The 17,382-nt window shown below is 45.2% G+C and overlaps 1 protein-coding gene across 2 annotated transcripts in view; it reads right to left on the bottom strand.

The window, feature by feature from the left end:
* Window positions 1–17,382, bottom strand: part of SMURF1 (SMAD specific E3 ubiquitin protein ligase 1) — a 131,442-nt gene that overhangs the window by 55,152 nt on the left and 58,908 nt on the right. For both annotated transcript variants that reach the window (XM_033963567.1, XM_033963566.1), the window contains exons 5-8: window positions 15,056–15,121; window positions 12,856–12,931; window positions 10,213–10,451; window positions 7,396–7,480 (exon numbers count right to left, since the gene is read on the bottom strand). In XM_033963567.1, coding sequence (XP_033819458.1) covers window positions 7,396–7,480; window positions 10,213–10,451; window positions 12,856–12,931; window positions 15,056–15,121 — 466 coding nt within the window. The remainder of the gene's footprint in view (window positions 1–7,395; window positions 7,481–10,212; window positions 10,452–12,855; window positions 12,932–15,055; window positions 15,122–17,382) is intronic.

Here is a 17,382-nt window from a genome sequence, read left to right as displayed (position 1 = left end):
CTGACAGACATCCAACTTGTGCAACTGCCTCTGTTCCAAAGAGCCCTCCCAACTACCCACAACTGGGAGGACCACGGACTGGCTGACATGAAAAGGTGAGACCACCTTCGGCAGAAAAGAAGGAACCGGCCACAGCATGACACGCTCCCTAGAAAAACTCCAGGAAGGGAGGCCTGCAAGAGAGCCTGCAGCTCGGAAATGTGGCTCACAGAAATAATAGCCAACGTGCAACCCAGAGACTCAAAAGGAGGGCGCACAAGCACAGATAGTATCAGATTGAGATTCCAGGCTGGAACCGAAGGCCGCACCAGAGGCTGAAGCAACTTAGCTGCTCGCAAAAACCAAACTACATCCAGAGAGGAGGTCAAACGCTGCCCATGCAGCAAACCGCAAAACGTAGATAAAGCCACAAGCTTCACCTTGACCAGGAAAGGCTCCTATCCAGGCCATCCTGCAAGAACTCCAAGATGTGAGGCAAAGAAGTGCAAAGGGGAACCACGTCATGCTTGGAACATCACTCCACAAAAATATGTCAAACTCGCACAAAAGCCCGAGAAGTGGAAAGTCTCCGGGAACCCAAGAGGGTGGAGATAACCTTATCAGAATAGCCTTTCTTACTCAGGTGTTCCCTTTCAAGAACCAAGCCGTAAAACAAAAGGTACCCGGATCAAACACTGGAAAGGGACCCTGCGTCAGGCAGCGGAAGAGAATTTGCCACTAGAAGTCAAACCAGATCTGCATACCACAGGTGCCTGGGACAGACCGGAGCCACCAGGATCATGCGGCCGGGGTGCCAAGCAATGTGAAGAAGAACTTTGTCCACCATCAGCCATGGGGGAAACAAGTACAGGAGGCCCTCCATCAGCAAAGGCTGCACCAGAGCATCCAGCCCCTCAGTCTGAAGATCTCTGCGCTGACTAAAGAATAGTGAAACTTTGGCATTGACATTCATGGCCATCAGGTCCAGGACCGGCCGGCCCTGCACAATCAACTCGAAGGCCGCGGGACCAAGACACCATTCGCCGAGATCCAGCACGTGACGCCTGAGGAAGTCTGCCTGGACATTCTCCACTCCCACAATGTGGGAAGCCAAAAGATACAGATGAGCCTCTGCCCAAGTCATGAGCAGGTCGCCTCCTGTGCCACCAAGCAACTCCTGGTAACTCCCTGATGACCGACGTAAGGCATAGCAGTGGCGTTGTCAAAGAGAACCCGAACCTACTTGCCCATCAGCAAGTTCTGGAATACTAGCAGCACCAACCGGATGGCTCTGGTCTCAAATACACTGATCAACCAAGATGCCTCCTCCGGAGACCAGCTGCCCTGAACTGAGCAACCGAGACAATGAGCTCCCCCAACTGAGGAGACTGGCGTCCATGAGCAGCAGAAACCACTGAGGCTGATCCAGACTCACTCCTAGTACTCGATTGGAAGACTGAAGTCACCAACGGAGACTGTGACAAACTAACCCCTGATGAGGAACGGAAGAGTCCAGAGAGTGCATCTGAGACGACCACCGCTGAAGAGCAGCATACTGAAGCGGCCGCATACGAGGCCAAGCCCCCCGAACCACATCTAAGGAGGCCGCCATTGACCCCGAGACATGGAGAAAATCCTGCACCCGAGCACACCAGTACTCCAGCAGACAGTGAATCTGTGACTAACTTGCCCACTCGGGCCTCTGAGAGGAGCACCTTCCCCAATCCAGTGTCGAAGAAAACTCCGAGATACTCCATCTTTTGGCATCCCAGTGACTGCAGAAACTCCACAACCTAAGCCGTAACCCTGGAGCTCTCCTGAAGACTTTGCTCGGAACAGCCAGTTGTCCAGATAGGGAAGAACCAGAACGCCCTCCTTGTGCAAAGCTACCGCCACGACCACCATAATCTTGGTGAACATCTGCGGAGCCATGGCCAGACCAAAAGAAAGCACACAAAACTTATAGTGTTGTCCCAAGATTGGAACATGAAGATAGGCCTCCGAAAGACTGACCTTACGAAAAGATTGAACCCTGAGCACCCTGTTGACTTCCATCAGATCTAAAATGAGCCGAAAAGACTCCTCTTTCTTGGGCACCACAAAGTAAATGGAATACCTGCCAGTGCAACACTCCTGGAAAGGCATTGGAACTACCGCTGTATGGTCTGACAAAAAGCCTGCTTCTTTCACACCACCTGACAAGGAAGAGCAAGAAACGATCTGGCAAAGGGCAAGAAAACTCCACAGCATAGCCGTCCTAAATCACTTCCAGGACCCACTGATCTGTTGTGATATGGGCCCACCCCTGGTAAAACTACCGCAACCAGGTGCCCACTGGCACCAGGGGAAGGTCCCACAAGGAGTCATTGGACTGGACGGGTGGCAGAGGGGCCTCTGGAGGAATCACGCCCCCCCGGCAGGACCCACAAAAGGACTGCATGCGCTGAAAGAAACAGCCCCTGGAAGGCCCAGCAGAAGGAAAAGAGGATGCCCCCGACCAAGGCGGTAATGTCGAAAACTGCACAAATGTCCACAACGGCTCTCTGCAAAGGGAGGTAAGCCCGATCCTTGGGAAGATAGACCACAAGGTCTGAACCAACTTGTCCAGATTCTCGCCAAATAAGAAAGACCCCTAAAAGGGAAATTTAGTAAGCTTAGCCTTTGACGCCATGTCAGCCGACCAATCCCAAAGCCACAGGGTACGGCGAGTGACCACCCTGAGAGCCATGGACTTGGCCAAAGCTTGCAGATCATACATGGCATCCAAGAGGTAAGAAATCCCCATCTCGATCTTAGCTACCTCTTGATCCACCAAGGACCACTCATCAGAATCCCAGTCTAGAACACATTCCAACCACCTAAAACAAGCCCAAGCCACCTGCCCACCACACATCGCCGCCTGGACCACCAGGGCAGCTATATCGAAAATCTGCTTAAGAAGAGACTCTATCTGCCAATCCTTAGAGTCCCGCAAAGCCGAGCCATCCTCAACCGGCACCGTATGCCACTGTGCAATAGCCAAGACCACTGCATCCATCACAGGAGACTTCAAGGTATCCCAATCCCCTTCAGGGTTGGGATACAGGCGAGCCATGGACTGTGCAAAACGAAAAGACGTTTCCGGCACCTTCCATTGCACAAGCACAATATCCCGAAAAACTTGATACATAGGAAAAGAGCGGGATGCTGAGCAGATTCTCCGAAGCAGGATGTCCACCACATGTGGGGGCTCCTTTGCATCTTCCTCAAAATGCAACACCGAGGCCAAATTGGAAGACTAAAAAATATGCACTAAAGACGCATCCTCGCCAACAGGCAGATCCAGAAAACACCTGCCAGTGGCATCCATCCCCCCTAGAGAATCTTGGAGGTCCCCTAAGGTGTCCCAAGTCCTCATCTGGTAAACCACCTCCCCAAAGAAAAGAACAGTATATGCAGTCCTATGAGACCCTCAAGCATTTTAATGAAACTTGGAGGGGAGGACTGGGTCGGAACCGGTGCGGAAGGGTACCGGGCAAAACCCCTCCCTTGAAAAACATGAGACCCCTGGAGAAGAAACCGAACCCTCGGCCGCCTGAAGATAAGCCTTGAACAAGGCTAACACAAAATCTGCCCCTGTTTCTCTAATACAGGTCACCTGAGGCTGTAAACAAAATGGAGGAACTTTCCACCAAAACCGGCACAAACCTGCCGAGAAAAACTTCCCCCGAGGCTAGCTGCAGCAAAGAAGCCTGAATTGCTCCAGCCGCTAACGCAGGCAGGTGGCAGCCGTGAAAAGAGAATCCCCAGCACAATTGGCAGTAAAGGAAACCTTATTTCCCTGCCCATCGGCGGCTGGGGAAATCCCTGTGTGGGCAGTGGGAGAAGCCTGGGCTAGCCCACTGCCTGATGTCGGCACACGAGGTACTTGCGAAGGGAAACCCTATTTGCCAGCACCCAAAGATGACAAGGATTCCCCTTCATGGTGGCCTGCACACTAGAGAGCTGCACGGGAACGGGGACGACGGGAATCCCGCGGGACCCACAGGGATCCTGCGGGTTCCCCCTTCGGGTCACAGGGATCCCGTGGGGACGCCCCCTAGGGTCGCAGGGATCCCGCGGGGTTCAATGCCTTTCTTACCTGCCCTGCTGCGAGGCCTCGTTTTCCATTTCCTTCCTGCCTGCCCTGCTGCAGCACACATAGCCAATCAGAAGTCTTCCCCGATGTCAGCGCTGACGTCGGAAGGAGGGCTTAAGCAAAGCCCTCCCTTCCTCCGACATCAGCGCTGACATCGGGAAGATTTCCGGTCGGCTATGTGCGGCAGGGCAGGTAGGGAAAGGCAGTCGCGTACCAAAGCGAGGGGCGGTCCGTCCCGGGTGCAGCCATGGGGGGGGGGGGAGTGTGCACAGCCGGTCAGGTCCCCTTTGTGGCGCTTCCCCCGATCGACCGAGAACAGGCCCGGCCAACAAACCTCCCTGCCCTGTAGCCGCGAATCTAAATTACCTTCTTATACTCCAGCTGCTGTAAGAAGGTAATTTAGATGTCGCGGCTACAGAGCAGGGAGGTTTGTCCGACCGGGCCTGTTCTGTTGTCGGTCGGATGGGGAAGCGCCACAAAGGTAAGGGGCAGGGAAGGAGAAAGGGAAGAAAGGTGGAGTGGAGAAGAAAAGACACTTAAGGGAAATGGGTAAGTGGAGAAGGAGTAAAACGAGGGTGGAGAAGGACGCTGAAAGGACACGGGGAAGACAAGGGGTGGAGAAGGACGCTAAAGGACGGGGAAGAGGGGTGGAGAAGGACGCTGAAAGGACACGGGGAAGACAAAGGGGTGGAGAAGGACGCTGAAAGGACACGGGGAAGACAAAGGGGTGGAGAAGGACGCTGAAAGGACACGGGGAAGACAAAGGGGTGGAGAAGGACGCTGAAAGGACACGGGGAAGACAAAGGGGTGGAGAAGGACGCTGAAAGGACACGGGGAAGACAAAGGGGTGGAGAAGGACGCTGAAAGGACACGGGGAAGACAAAGGGGTGGAGAAGGACGCTGAAAGGACACGGGGAAGACAAAGGGGTGGAGAAGGACGCTGAAAGGACACGGGGAAGACAAGGGGTGGAGAAGGACGCTGAAAGGACACGGGGAAGACAAAGGGGAGGGAGAAGGAAGAAGAAAGGGGTGGAGAAGGAAAGGAAAGGGGAAGAAGAGAGGGGGAGAAGAAGAAAAGGAGACGGGGAAGAGAGGGGGAGAAGAACGCTGAAAGGACACGGGGAAGACAGAGGGGGAGAAGAACGCTGAAAGGACACGGGGAAGACAGAGGGGGAGAAGAACGCTGAAAGGACATGGGGAAGACAGAGGGGGAGAAGAACGCTGAAAGGACATGGGGAAGACAGAGGGGGAGAAGAACGTTGAAAGGACATGGGGAAGACAGAGGGGGGAGAAGGATGCTGTAAGGAAATGGGGAAGAGAAAGAGGGAAGAAGACAGAGATGCCAGACTATGGGGGGAGTGGAGGGAAGAAGATGGGTGCCAGACCAATTTGGAAGGGGGGAGAAAGGGAAAGGCACAGTAACAGAGCAAATGGAAGACGCAGAGAGAAGAGAGACAGTGGATGGAAGGAATTGAATGAGAACATGAGGAAAGCAGAAACCAGGCAACAAAGGTAGGAAAAAAATTATTTTTTTTTGCTTCAGGATAATGTAGTATATTAGTTGTGTTGATAAAAATTTATAAACATTAGAGGCTCTGGTAGAAACCCCTTTACAAAGTATGTATTCTTCCCAATTAATATTTCCAAATTAATAAAGTCTTTTTGCTTATTTTTAAATGGGTTTCTACCAGAGCCTTTAATTCAGTAGCATAATTAACTGAAATAACTATTCCTGAAGTTTATAGGGACGGGCGGGGATGTAGGGGATTCCTCACGGGGACGGAGGGGATTCCTCACGGGGACGGGTGGGGACGGAGGGATTTCTCGCGGGGACGGGTGGGAGTCCTCAATGGGATGGGTGGGGACGGGTGGGACTTTGGCGGGGACGGGTGAGATTTCTGTCCCCGCGCAACTCTCTACTGCACACCACAAGCACAAACCGGCCAAAGCTACCCTGTGTCTGGAACACAATGAGCGCTTTTTTCCTTTAAAAGTGCTCATTGCGCAATACCACTACTAAGCTAAAAGGCAAAGTGCCGGTTAGCAATTAAAGTCAATTAAGAACAATTGAAAGCTTCCCTTCAGACTGGCACTGCCTCATGATTTTATTTTTTTCAATTCAATTTAAGTGAATTGTAACAGATCCATGGCTCTCAAAGCTATATGCCTTACCGGTATCAGTGGTAAGGCTTACAGCTGAGGTGCCTCTAGCCTAAAAAATTTGGGGGAGGTAGGGGAAATGGAGGAGAGGGACTCCTCGTCGAGTGTGACACCCCCGAAGTTGTATGGACCCCCGAAAGGGTCCCCCAGCTCAATCCAGCACCAGATGGTACAAGAAGGCCTAAACAAAATCCAACAGGCCTAAACTTGCTTACCACCTTCACCTGCTGGAGCCTGAGAGCAGACTGAGTGTACTGGGGAATGCACAACCCACTTGTACTACAGCCAAAAGTTTATGTCTCAGTCTCCACCTGCTGGTCAAGGTGAACTATTACCCATCAGTGAGCTGTACCTGTCTGGAGAGATGCTGAAAGAAAAGTTTTTCCCCTACCCAAGTTGTTTTACAAGATAAACTATATCTGAGGCTATGATGGTTTAAAATGACTTGCCCCAGATCAAAAGAAGCATCAGCAAGAGAAACCAATTTGAATCCCAACTTCCCTGTTCTCAGTCTGCTTCTTTAACCCCTAGGCTACTCCTTTGCTACAAAAAGTTATTTAATGCAAGTGAAGACTGAAAATTATGAATCCTGTAGAAATATATTTCAAGTTAGTGGCATTAATAACTGTCACAGCTTTTTTACTGCAAAATAGACAAAATAGATGACAAAAATAGAGTTTCAGCCTCAGTGAAGAACACTTGTAAATTGGTTTTAATATACTGCTTCATACATCATAGGAACCATCTTTTCATGTCAAGTTTTTCAAGTTTATTTTAAAATTTGATTAAACGCTTATAAAAATTTCTAAGCGATGTACATATTAAAATTATGGGGACACAAGGAAGTTAAAAGTACAAAGACAGACTTAAAATCACTGAATCATCCATAGACACAGATGTGGGTAATGATCAGTAGAATATAAATAGAAACATAACCACATTTCATTTATAGGCCCAACATTATGTAAACAGTTTAGTTTTAAATGGTATATAAATTTTTAAAATAAATACATTTTCTTTACTCATTGCTCCGTTATACAACCACTAGGTTTCCAATAATGTAACTGTTGAAAGAGGAAGAACTCCAGATTTAAAATAAGGCTTAGAATGCTTTTAAGTATGAGCCTATAAACACATACCTTGGTATTCTGGGGTCATGCCATGTGCTAACTCCAGTCTGTGTGTGCAAAAAGTAAATCTGGCCTTGTACAGTTGTCCTTTGTTCTAGAAATAAAGACATAATTAGTGCAAGTTGTTTTTTTTAAAATTTTCTTTAAGTTTCATATTTTTTATGATAACAATCATATACAAATACAAAAGGAAATAGAACAATAAAAGGAAATCTAAACATATTTTAACTTTGTCAGTCCACAATAATTGGAGGAGTGTTACAAATAAATCAGAGAAATTACACTATCAGTTCCATAGGAAACCAGACGGACATCCTGAAAAGTAAGCCTAAAATATAAACTACGAGCTTATTCTTGTCTATTGGTAGGGGTGTTTACTGCCACCACACCATTGTCCACAATAAATCTAGATAACTGCGACGAGTCGAAGAAAATGTATTAACCTCCCTTAAAGTTAACCAAACACTTACTTACATGGATATGTTAGTAATTAGAGCAAGTTTACCCAAGGAGAATACAGAGTGCACTTCAAAAATTCTGGAGAGAAATGTTAAGTGAAAGGTAGATCTAAATGTTTTTTCTCGTTTTCTTGAACAGCTAGAACAATTTTTTTAAACATGTCTTACAAATGAAAATATCTACAGGACCACATTAATGTCAAAAGCCTTATGTTTCTCGATTGTACAGTATATCAAGATACTAAAGGGAGTTTTAAACATTTTTCAGATATACTAAAACCCTCAAAAAAGAGACTTAGGGCTCCTTTTATTAAGCCGCGCTAGTGGGGTTAACACGCGCGACTTTTCATCACACACTAAACCCTGCGCTGGCCTAAAAACTACCGCCTGCTCAAGAGGAGGCAGTAGTGGCTAGCGCGACCGGTGGTTTAGCGCGTGGTATTACATGCGTTAAACTGCTAGCGCGCCTTTGTAAAAGGAGCCCTAAGAGAGCTGTTGTTGTCCATATGATAAAACCATAAAATTCTATCCTCTCGCCTTCTAATCACCTACCTCTCTCTCCTTCTGACCTCCATCTCCTCTTGCCTTTTTCCCCAGACTATCATTGGAATGCTTAACAGTTCACTTATATATTTCAGTAGTGCCACAAAAAAGGAGGGCTTCAACTCCCTAAATCTAGTTTTAAAAATGTACTAAATTAGTCCAATAAAACTATCATTTGATTATTTTGACATACAAGAAATGTCATCCTTGGTCAGACCAAAGTCTATCAAACTCAGCAGACTCTCTCACAATGGTGATCCAAATTATTATAATATATATATACATACACACACTATTTAGTTATGGACCCCTCTTCTAGAAGCCTGCACAAACTATATAATCGATAGCCAGATGGGTTTTGTTATCTTATTTATTTATATATATTTATATATATTTTGTTATCTTTTTATATATATATATATCTATCTAATATAATAAAGCCCTAAGCGCGCATGCGCACTCCCACCTGAGTGCTCCCGTTTTCCGTGAGCTGTAGGGACCCACATGTAGGAGTGCGCATGTGCGCGGCGGCGCAGAGCCTGTCGGACGCGGCGGCTCTTGCAGTCTGAAGGATGTTAATTGGTCAGGGCGACGTCAGCGGGGGCCAGAACGGACTTTAATCCCTGCCTCCCAGGCTTCTCCTCCTGCTCCGGCTGGGCCCGCGTAAAAAAAAAACCCCAAAACAACCCCAGAGCTCGCTTCAGGTCCAGCAAGGGCTGCGGGTCCTGAAACCTTCCGATTCAAGCAGCTTCTGCAGCACTCTATACACGCTGCTTTGGGGCCTTCTACTGAAGGTCCCGAAGCAGCAGTGTGTAGAGTGCTGCAGACGCTGCTGGAATCGGAAGGTTAGTTGGGAAGGGGGGGGTGGTAAGGGACTAAGGGAGCTAGCCAGACCGCGGGAAGGGAAAGGGGGAGTAGGAGTAGGGGAAACGCTGCTGCTGCACAGGGAAGTGGTGTGGGGGGAAGGAAATGGAGGGGGAGGGAATCCTGCAGTGGCTGCTGCACAGGGAAGTGGTGGGAGAGAAATGCTGCTGCATAGGAGGCAGGGAGAGAGACAGATAGAAAGAAAAGAAGAAAGACACAGGGGTAGGGAGAGACAAAGAAAGACAGACAGACAAAGGGGACCAGGGAGAGAGACAGACAGTAAGAAAGACAGCGGGAGGGAGAGAGAGACAGAAATAAAGACACACAGACATATTTTCTAGCACCCGTTAAGGTAACGGGCTAAAATACATGGACAGATTTCAACCAAACTTGGTATACATATCAATTACTATCTGGGAAAAAATACTGTGGGGGTGGGAAGGGGTGACATTAAAAAAAAAAATCATAGAAAGTCAGATATTGCTTTGACCAATTGTGTGAAGCTTGGGGAATGTCATACTGTGCTATCATTGCTGTAACAATGCCTCCAAGGTAACAATGCCTAGAAGGAAGCTTCTCCTCTGATGTTGCGTCAGAAGAGAAGCTTCCACCCACACACACACACACACAACTGCAGGCAGGCAGGCTTCGCCAGCTTCAATAAGTTTTTTACGAAAGCGTTGTGAAGGTAAGGGGGAGGGAGATAGATTTGGCCGGAGGGAGGGGACCGCGCGCCTTCCTTCCCTTAACTGCGGGGACAAGGCCATTCACTGCTCCACGGGGCAGTGGATGGCCTTGTTCCCATGCCCGCAGTAAGCACTTTTCCCCCCCATTGCATTCTCTAATGCTAAGTAAACTCCTATCTAAAAAGCAACCATGAAAGCATTAAACAATACATTTTGGTCAAGCAAGTGTTTTCACTGTGAAATGTATGCCTAAAAAGCTTCATGACACTTCTTACCATATCCTTCCGGAAGGTCAGGTGACTGATGACCATATGGTCTGTTCTGTGGTGTCTGAATATGCCCTCTGACCTCAGGATTTCGAAGTCTGTGTGCCTGAAGTCTCTGTTCTTGGCTAGGTGATTCCAAAAACCTACAGTTCCCTCCACCAGCTGCTCCTGTACCATCTGTGTATGGTGCTGGTTCCTCCATAAAGCAGCTAAGGGGCCTCCCAGGTCCAGAATCTTCATATACTGGTCTAAAAGAGCAGATAGAAATCACCTTACCAAATGTAAATACATAAATTCCGATTCCTCAGCCTGAACTGCTACATACACAAATCCTTTTATTTTTTTTCCTGGCCAATTTGTAGATGGGTTCAGAAATTATATTAAATCTGGATCCTGACACTTACATTCTTTTGGGTTATTTATGGATTTGTGTTTTTGACAGTGTTATGCTGTACTAAATTTATGTAAAACCACAGTGATATCTTACGATCTTTGTTGTATTAGAGCAGTGGTCTCAACCCCGCGGTCTGGGGGCCACATCGGCCCGCCAGGTACTATTTTGAGGCCCTCGGTATATTTATCATAATCACAAAAGTAAAATAAAACAGTTTCTTGATCATATGTCTCTTTAGCTATAAATTAGAATATTATTATTAAGACCTAGATAAAAGGAAAGATTTATAAACTGTATAGAGTTTTATCTCATGCAAAAATTGTCATCCTATATAATAAAACCCTAGCCGCGCATGCGCACTCAACTGCGTACTTCCGTGATCTCTGATCTGTGAGATGTAGGTCCGTGGCCGCAGGAGTGCGCATGCGTGAGTCCCCAGCCTTACTGCTTACCTGCCGCCAGCGTTGGACTCCCTGCTCTCCAGATCGCGGTGTCGGCTCCTCTCATGAGCTGCACCAGCGTCGGAGAAGGCTTCCGACGCTGGCGGGGATCATAGGAGCCGCTGCGACACTCGCCAGGAGCAGGCCAGACCGTGGGCCGGGCAGGGAAGCGCCGAAAGAGACTCCAGCTGCAAGCCGCTCAATGGGACCAGGCAGGCAGCCACGCGAGGGAGGGAAATAGAAACAAAAAAGGATATGTGCAGGGAGAAGCTGGGCCTGCCTGCGGGAAACACGGTAAGGGAAGGGGGGGCCCTTGGAGCAGGCTACATCGTGCTAAGAGTAGGGAAGGGGGGTGAGGGAAAATGCTGATACTCCTGCATAGGGACCTGGAGGGGAAGGGAAATACCTGCTGCTGCACAGGGAAATGCAGGGAATGAATGACAGATAGACATCAGGAGGGAGGGAGACAGAAAGAAAGAAGGAAAGACACAGGGACAGGAAGACAGAGAAAGGGGGCCAGGGAGAGAGAGAGACAGTGGGAGGGAGAGAGACAGAAAAACAGGCATACATATATTCTAGCACCCGTTAATGTAATGGGCTTAATGACTAGTTTCTTTAATAAGTCAAAAATTATAGGGAGTGAGGAAAATGCTCACAAAAATATACAGAAGTGAGAGGTCAAAGTCAATGACAAAACTATAAATAGGAACAAGACTTCTCAATATATAAATCAAATATTAAGGCTTGAATATCAATGTAGAAAATAATGCACTTTTTCACATACACTCAGATTTGTGTAATCCAACCAAGAGCCATAGCTCCTATAGTCGAACCCACCGTCCCATCACTGTGTATGACTTTGATGTGAAAAACAGTAAGTGAGGCTACATGCTCTACTGGTTTATAACTTAGTTCTCAATGGCAATAAGAGGAGAAAACAACCCCTCCACTTAGCTTTAAGATGAATTAGCAGGTCCTGACATGGGCCATGTTTCGAGGGTCTGTTTCAAGGAACCCAAAGAAGAAATGTTAAACTTCAAATGCCAGAGAGATGGGTGCTGTGTGAATCGGACGACAACTTGTATTCATAAGTTGAAACGATCTCTTCTAATTGTTCATTACATGGCCCATGTCAGGACCTGCTAATTCATCTTAAAGCTAAGTGGAGGGGTTGTTTTCTCCTCTTATTGCCATTGAGAACTAAGTTATAAACCAGTAGAGCATGTAGCCTCACTTACTATTTTTCACATCAAAGTCATACACAGTGATGGGACGGTGGGTTCGACTATAGGAGCTACGGCTCTTGGTTGGATTACACAAATCTGAGTGTATGTGAAAAAGTACATTATATTTTCTACATTGATATTCAAGCCTTAATATTTGATTTATATATTGAGAAGTCTTGTTCCTATTTATAGTTTCTTTAATAAGACATTAACTCTTTATTCTGAGGCCCTCCAAATACCTACAAATCCAAAATGTGGCCCTGCAAACGGTTTGAGTTTGAGACCACTGTATTAGAGCCTCATTTTATTTTAAAACCTGTAGGATGCAATCTACTCTGAGAACCCTAGGTAAAAAGGGCAGAAATCAAGAAGAAAGAGAAGAGTAGAAGAAATGTTTAGTCTTATATAGTTTTGTATTTGAACACCGTATCCATTTTACCCTGTATTTTTTTAAACCAATGAGATTTATGTATCAAAGATCATTTATGAGCAAATTAAAAAACAAAAGCAAGAAATAGATTTTTCCTTCATAGGAAATAGAGCACAGTAAGAATCTCAGTCCACGAGTACTATGGAAAGCTGGAAAACATACCCTTCATTTTCTAATAGTCCCCTGCAATCGACAACAGAACCTCCTGTCCCTATTCGGTCCCGCGTCTGTAAACTGACTAAAAAAAGAAAAGGGAAAGCTTCAATTAAACAAACAGTTTATACATCACTACAAGAAGTAATATACATGTTAGATGTGTTAAATCTGATTGTGTTACCAATGGAAATATCTATATTTCTTCTACTCTCCCCTTTATTAAACATAGGAAAGATATTCTGCTTAGAGAAGCAGGAACATGTACAGCAGATCAGCGTTTTCCAGCCTCTTCAAGTCCAGGAACACTTTCGTTGATTAAAACCTGTGGTACCAAACTCTAACGAGCAGGTAGTGTGAGCAATGAAAGGACTCATACAAAATAAGACAGCAAGACACTGAAAAAGGCCACTGTTAGGACTTAAAGGAGGATAAAAAGGACGCAATGTTTGTGTTCCACAAAGCAGCATCTGGCTATCTGTGTCTGCACACTGGCTATGGATTCATGTACTCTAGAACTTATGCAGCGAGGAGGAACGGAATGTGCGACTACACCTGTACTCAGAAATGAGTTCCTAAATACTTTTCCTGAAAGATACTGAGAGCAAGTCCTGGTCGAAACTGGAACAGACACTGATCAGGTTTGAGGATACAGGGGCTAGAAAGCACTACAGTAGATAGAGCTTGTGTCTGACAAAACTAGTGTCCTTATTGTATGTAACCTTTCTAAATATCAAATGAGAAATTCTTTTCCATTGAAATTTCCTGCAGCTTAGAACGTAAAGTCTATTAGACAATTTTCTTTGTCAATTCAGTATCAACTGGTTAGTTTTTGGAACCAACTTCCTTTGGGACTGCACGTCTGTGGGCATTATCTTCGGTTCAGAAACTTTTAAAATCTTTTCCCGTTTCCATCATGATCAATTTAAACTGGGCTTAATTATGCTATGTGAGTTTTATGTTTTAAATCTGTAATTCCCAGACAAATTGGTCTGGTTTAATTTATTTCTGTTATCCATCCTTGAACTATTTAGGTAAAGGCAGAATAGATAAAACTTGTCAAAGTAAGTTAAGACATGACATGATAACGTTTCCTAAAAATCACCATTACCGTCATAGCCCTTCAGTTTTCAGCGGAGAGGAATATATTTTTTATACAATATTTTCCTTCACAATGAAAACATTTTCTTTCTGCGTCTTGTCTTCCCTATATGAATTTCTTAGAAACAGAAGCATTAATGCATCAAGGGAATCACACTGAAGGCAAGTGTCTAAAGAACCATTTTATTCTGAGATTTACAGAATTATTATGATAGTTAATAGAGCAGAGGGCCCACTGACTCTTCCTATTGCCTGGTACAAATCAACCTTAGTATATACGGCCTGTCAATTGCTCTCGCACTGGATGGATGCTATGAGCAAGCACAGACATGCCAACGGCATTATTTGTGGCTCACTGCTACTGTTACAAGTTATGCAGCACTTTCTCGGCAATTGATTAAAGATAAATGCTCTGCCAGTGACGAGGTAGAGAATGAGCGTGAGCTACTGCAAGAGCAAGCAATGGTATGTGGAAATGCCAGTCTTTCGGGTTCCCAGCACTCGGGTACTGGACTATGTTCTTCACATATACAGTTACTCCTCACTCGCCAACCTACCCCGTTAACGACCACCCAGACTTAAGATCAGCTCTCCAACCCAGTTGGCAGCACGGTGTCCTAGAGGTGAAGCACGACAGAAGTGATTTTTCTACACTCCTTCCCCATAGCTGCGATCAAAAATGGATGCCACAAGTTCCTAAAGCCGTCTCGTGAATTCCTGTGGTCTTGTGAGACTGCCATGGGAACTAATGGCAGCCATTTTTGATCGCAGCTTTCAAGAGGCAGGAGCATAGGAAAATCACTCCTGCCTCACTCCACCGCTAGACCACCAAGGCTTTAAGGTAAGGTGTGGAGGGATCCCAGAGGTGAATGGGGAACAAGATTTAAGACATTCCTCACTTAAACAATTCGCTTAATAACCAAATTGTAAGAACGGAACTCTGTCATTAAGTGAGGAGTAGCCTGAAACATTAGGTAAAGTCAGCATATATCTCAATCTGTTGCATAAGAAATCACATTTTTTAAACATATTTTTATTGTTGTTCAAAACACATTAAGTAGTACTTTGTGAGCCTGATCATTTCATAAGTAGACAAAAAAGTCCTCACCTACTATTTGGCCTCGCACAGCATCACTATCTGTGGGGTTTAATTTGCATAGATCCAAACGTTGGTCTGTAAATAATGATCATATTAGAAATTAAACATCATAATCTGAACCAAATTGTCATTTACTAGTAAATATGCTTATAACACCAAAACTTGACTAAATGTAAGCTGAAAACAGGATGGGGAAAAATGGCTGTATGTCTCCCCCCTTTGGATTTAAGGAGGAACAATTTCTATGTTAAATTTATGGGAAAATTTATACCCATAAAATTCCTCTCTTTGAATCCTCCTATGACCAGACAAATAGGTTGTGTCTCCTCCACCATCACCACCACTGGAGGCATTGAAACTGAACTCTTCCAGTGACATCATAAGAACAAAAGAATTGTCATAATGGGACAGACTGAAGGTCCATAAAGTCCAGTATCGTGTTTCCAACAGAGGCCAGTGGCCAACCCAGGTCCCAAGTACCTAGCTACTGTAGATCCCAAGTACTATAGCAAAAGAGATTTTATGCTGCTTATCCTAGGAATAAGGAGTGGCTTTCCCCAAGTCATCTCAATAATGGCCTATGGACTTCTTTTAGCAAATTATCCAAACTTTTTTTAAAAACTCTGCTAAGCTAAATGATGTCACAGAATTCTCTGGCAATGAATTCCAGAGTTTAATTACCCATTGAGTGAAGAAATATTTTCTCCAGTTTGTTTTAAATCGATTGCTTAGAACAGGGGTGTCCAATGTCGGTCCTCGAGGGCCGCAGTCCAGTCGGATTTTCAGGATTTCCCCAATGAATATACATGAGGTCTATTTGCATGCACTGCTTTCATTGTATGCTAATAGATCTCATGCATATTCATTGGGGAAATCCTGAAAACCCGACTGGATTGCGGCCCTCGAGGACCAGCATTGGACACCCCTGGCTTAGAAGCTTCATCACATGCCCCTTAGTCCTAATATTTTTGGAAAGCATAAACAAGAAATTTACATCTACTTTTTCTACTCCATTCAATATTTTATAAACGTCTATCATATCACCCTTCAGTAGTCTCTTCTCCAAGCTGAAGAGCCCTAGCCGCTTTAGCCTTTCCTCATAGGGAAGTCGCCCCATCCCTTTTATCTTTTTCATCACCCTTATTACATTACGTTAGTGATTTCTATTCCGCCATTACCTTGCGGTTCAAGGCGGATTACATAAGGAGTTATTTGGACATTTAGGAATACATAAAGAGTTATCTGGACATTTCTCATGGTATTATGTAGTCTTATCACTTGTAATTCATTGCTTGCTTCTAATAGTGTTCAACTGTTTTTAAAATACTTGTAATTTTTTTGTTAATCAAATGTAAACCGCCTAGAACTCCTTGGGTATGGCGGTATACAAAAATAAAGTTATTATTATTATATTATTATTATCTGTACTTTTTCTAATTTTTGAGCTATGGTGACCAGAATTGCACACAGTATTTGAGGTGCAGCCATATCATAGAGCAATACTAGGGTATTGTAACGTTTTCATCTTTGTTTTCCATTCCTTTCCTGATAATTCGTAGCATTCTATTTGCCTTCTTAGCTGCCACACATTGAGCTGAGGGTTTCAATGTATCCTCAACAATGACACCTAGATCCTTTTCCTAGGCAGTGACGCCTAACGCGGAACCCTGTATCGCATAACTACACTTCTCCCTCCGTATTCACTGTGATAGGGGATTAATAGAACTGCAAATACAGAAAAAACGCAAATAACTTTTTCATATGTTATTCGCTGTTTTCTATTAAGAGCCATCGTGAATATGGTGAAACCGCGAATAACATGGTGGGAGACCTGGCCTGTTCCTGAAGGAGAGGCAAAACACAGTGAAGAAAGTGCTGGGAATCAGCGATTTTCTCTGTAAACACTTGGAATCAGCAGTTTCTCTATGCAAACTGATGTAATTTGGGGGGAAGGAGCCAGCAAGCTAAAAACTGTGAATAATCGAAACCGCGACTGCTGAAACTGCGAATATGGAGGGAGAAGTGTATTAGTTCTAGTTCCTCTTTCGCACATTACTGATATAAAGTTTGGTGCAGTTTGAAAAACTTCAGTATACTAATGCCAAAAGAGCTCGTTGTGAAGGGTAGCTACCACTGGAGGTCCAGTTTTTATCCTGGCAATGTCACTGGAGGAGCTCTGTTTCTCTACATCCATCTGCTGATAGAGCACAACCTTTCATTAGGACTGGTCTATCAGGATGAAAAGGAAATTCTATTTAATATCTCCCAATCTAACATTTTAATGTAGTAAATTTTAATGGTCCCCGTTGGACATTCAGTACATAGAATAAATAAAC

This window comes from Geotrypetes seraphini, chromosome 11 (assembly GCF_902459505.1).
Source record: "Geotrypetes seraphini chromosome 11, aGeoSer1.1, whole genome shotgun sequence".
Classification (NCBI taxonomy): Eukaryota; Metazoa; Chordata; class Amphibia; order Gymnophiona; family Dermophiidae; genus Geotrypetes; species Geotrypetes seraphini.
The sequence above is the reverse complement of the archived record's forward strand: the minus strand, read 5'-3'. Positions and strand labels throughout refer to the sequence as shown.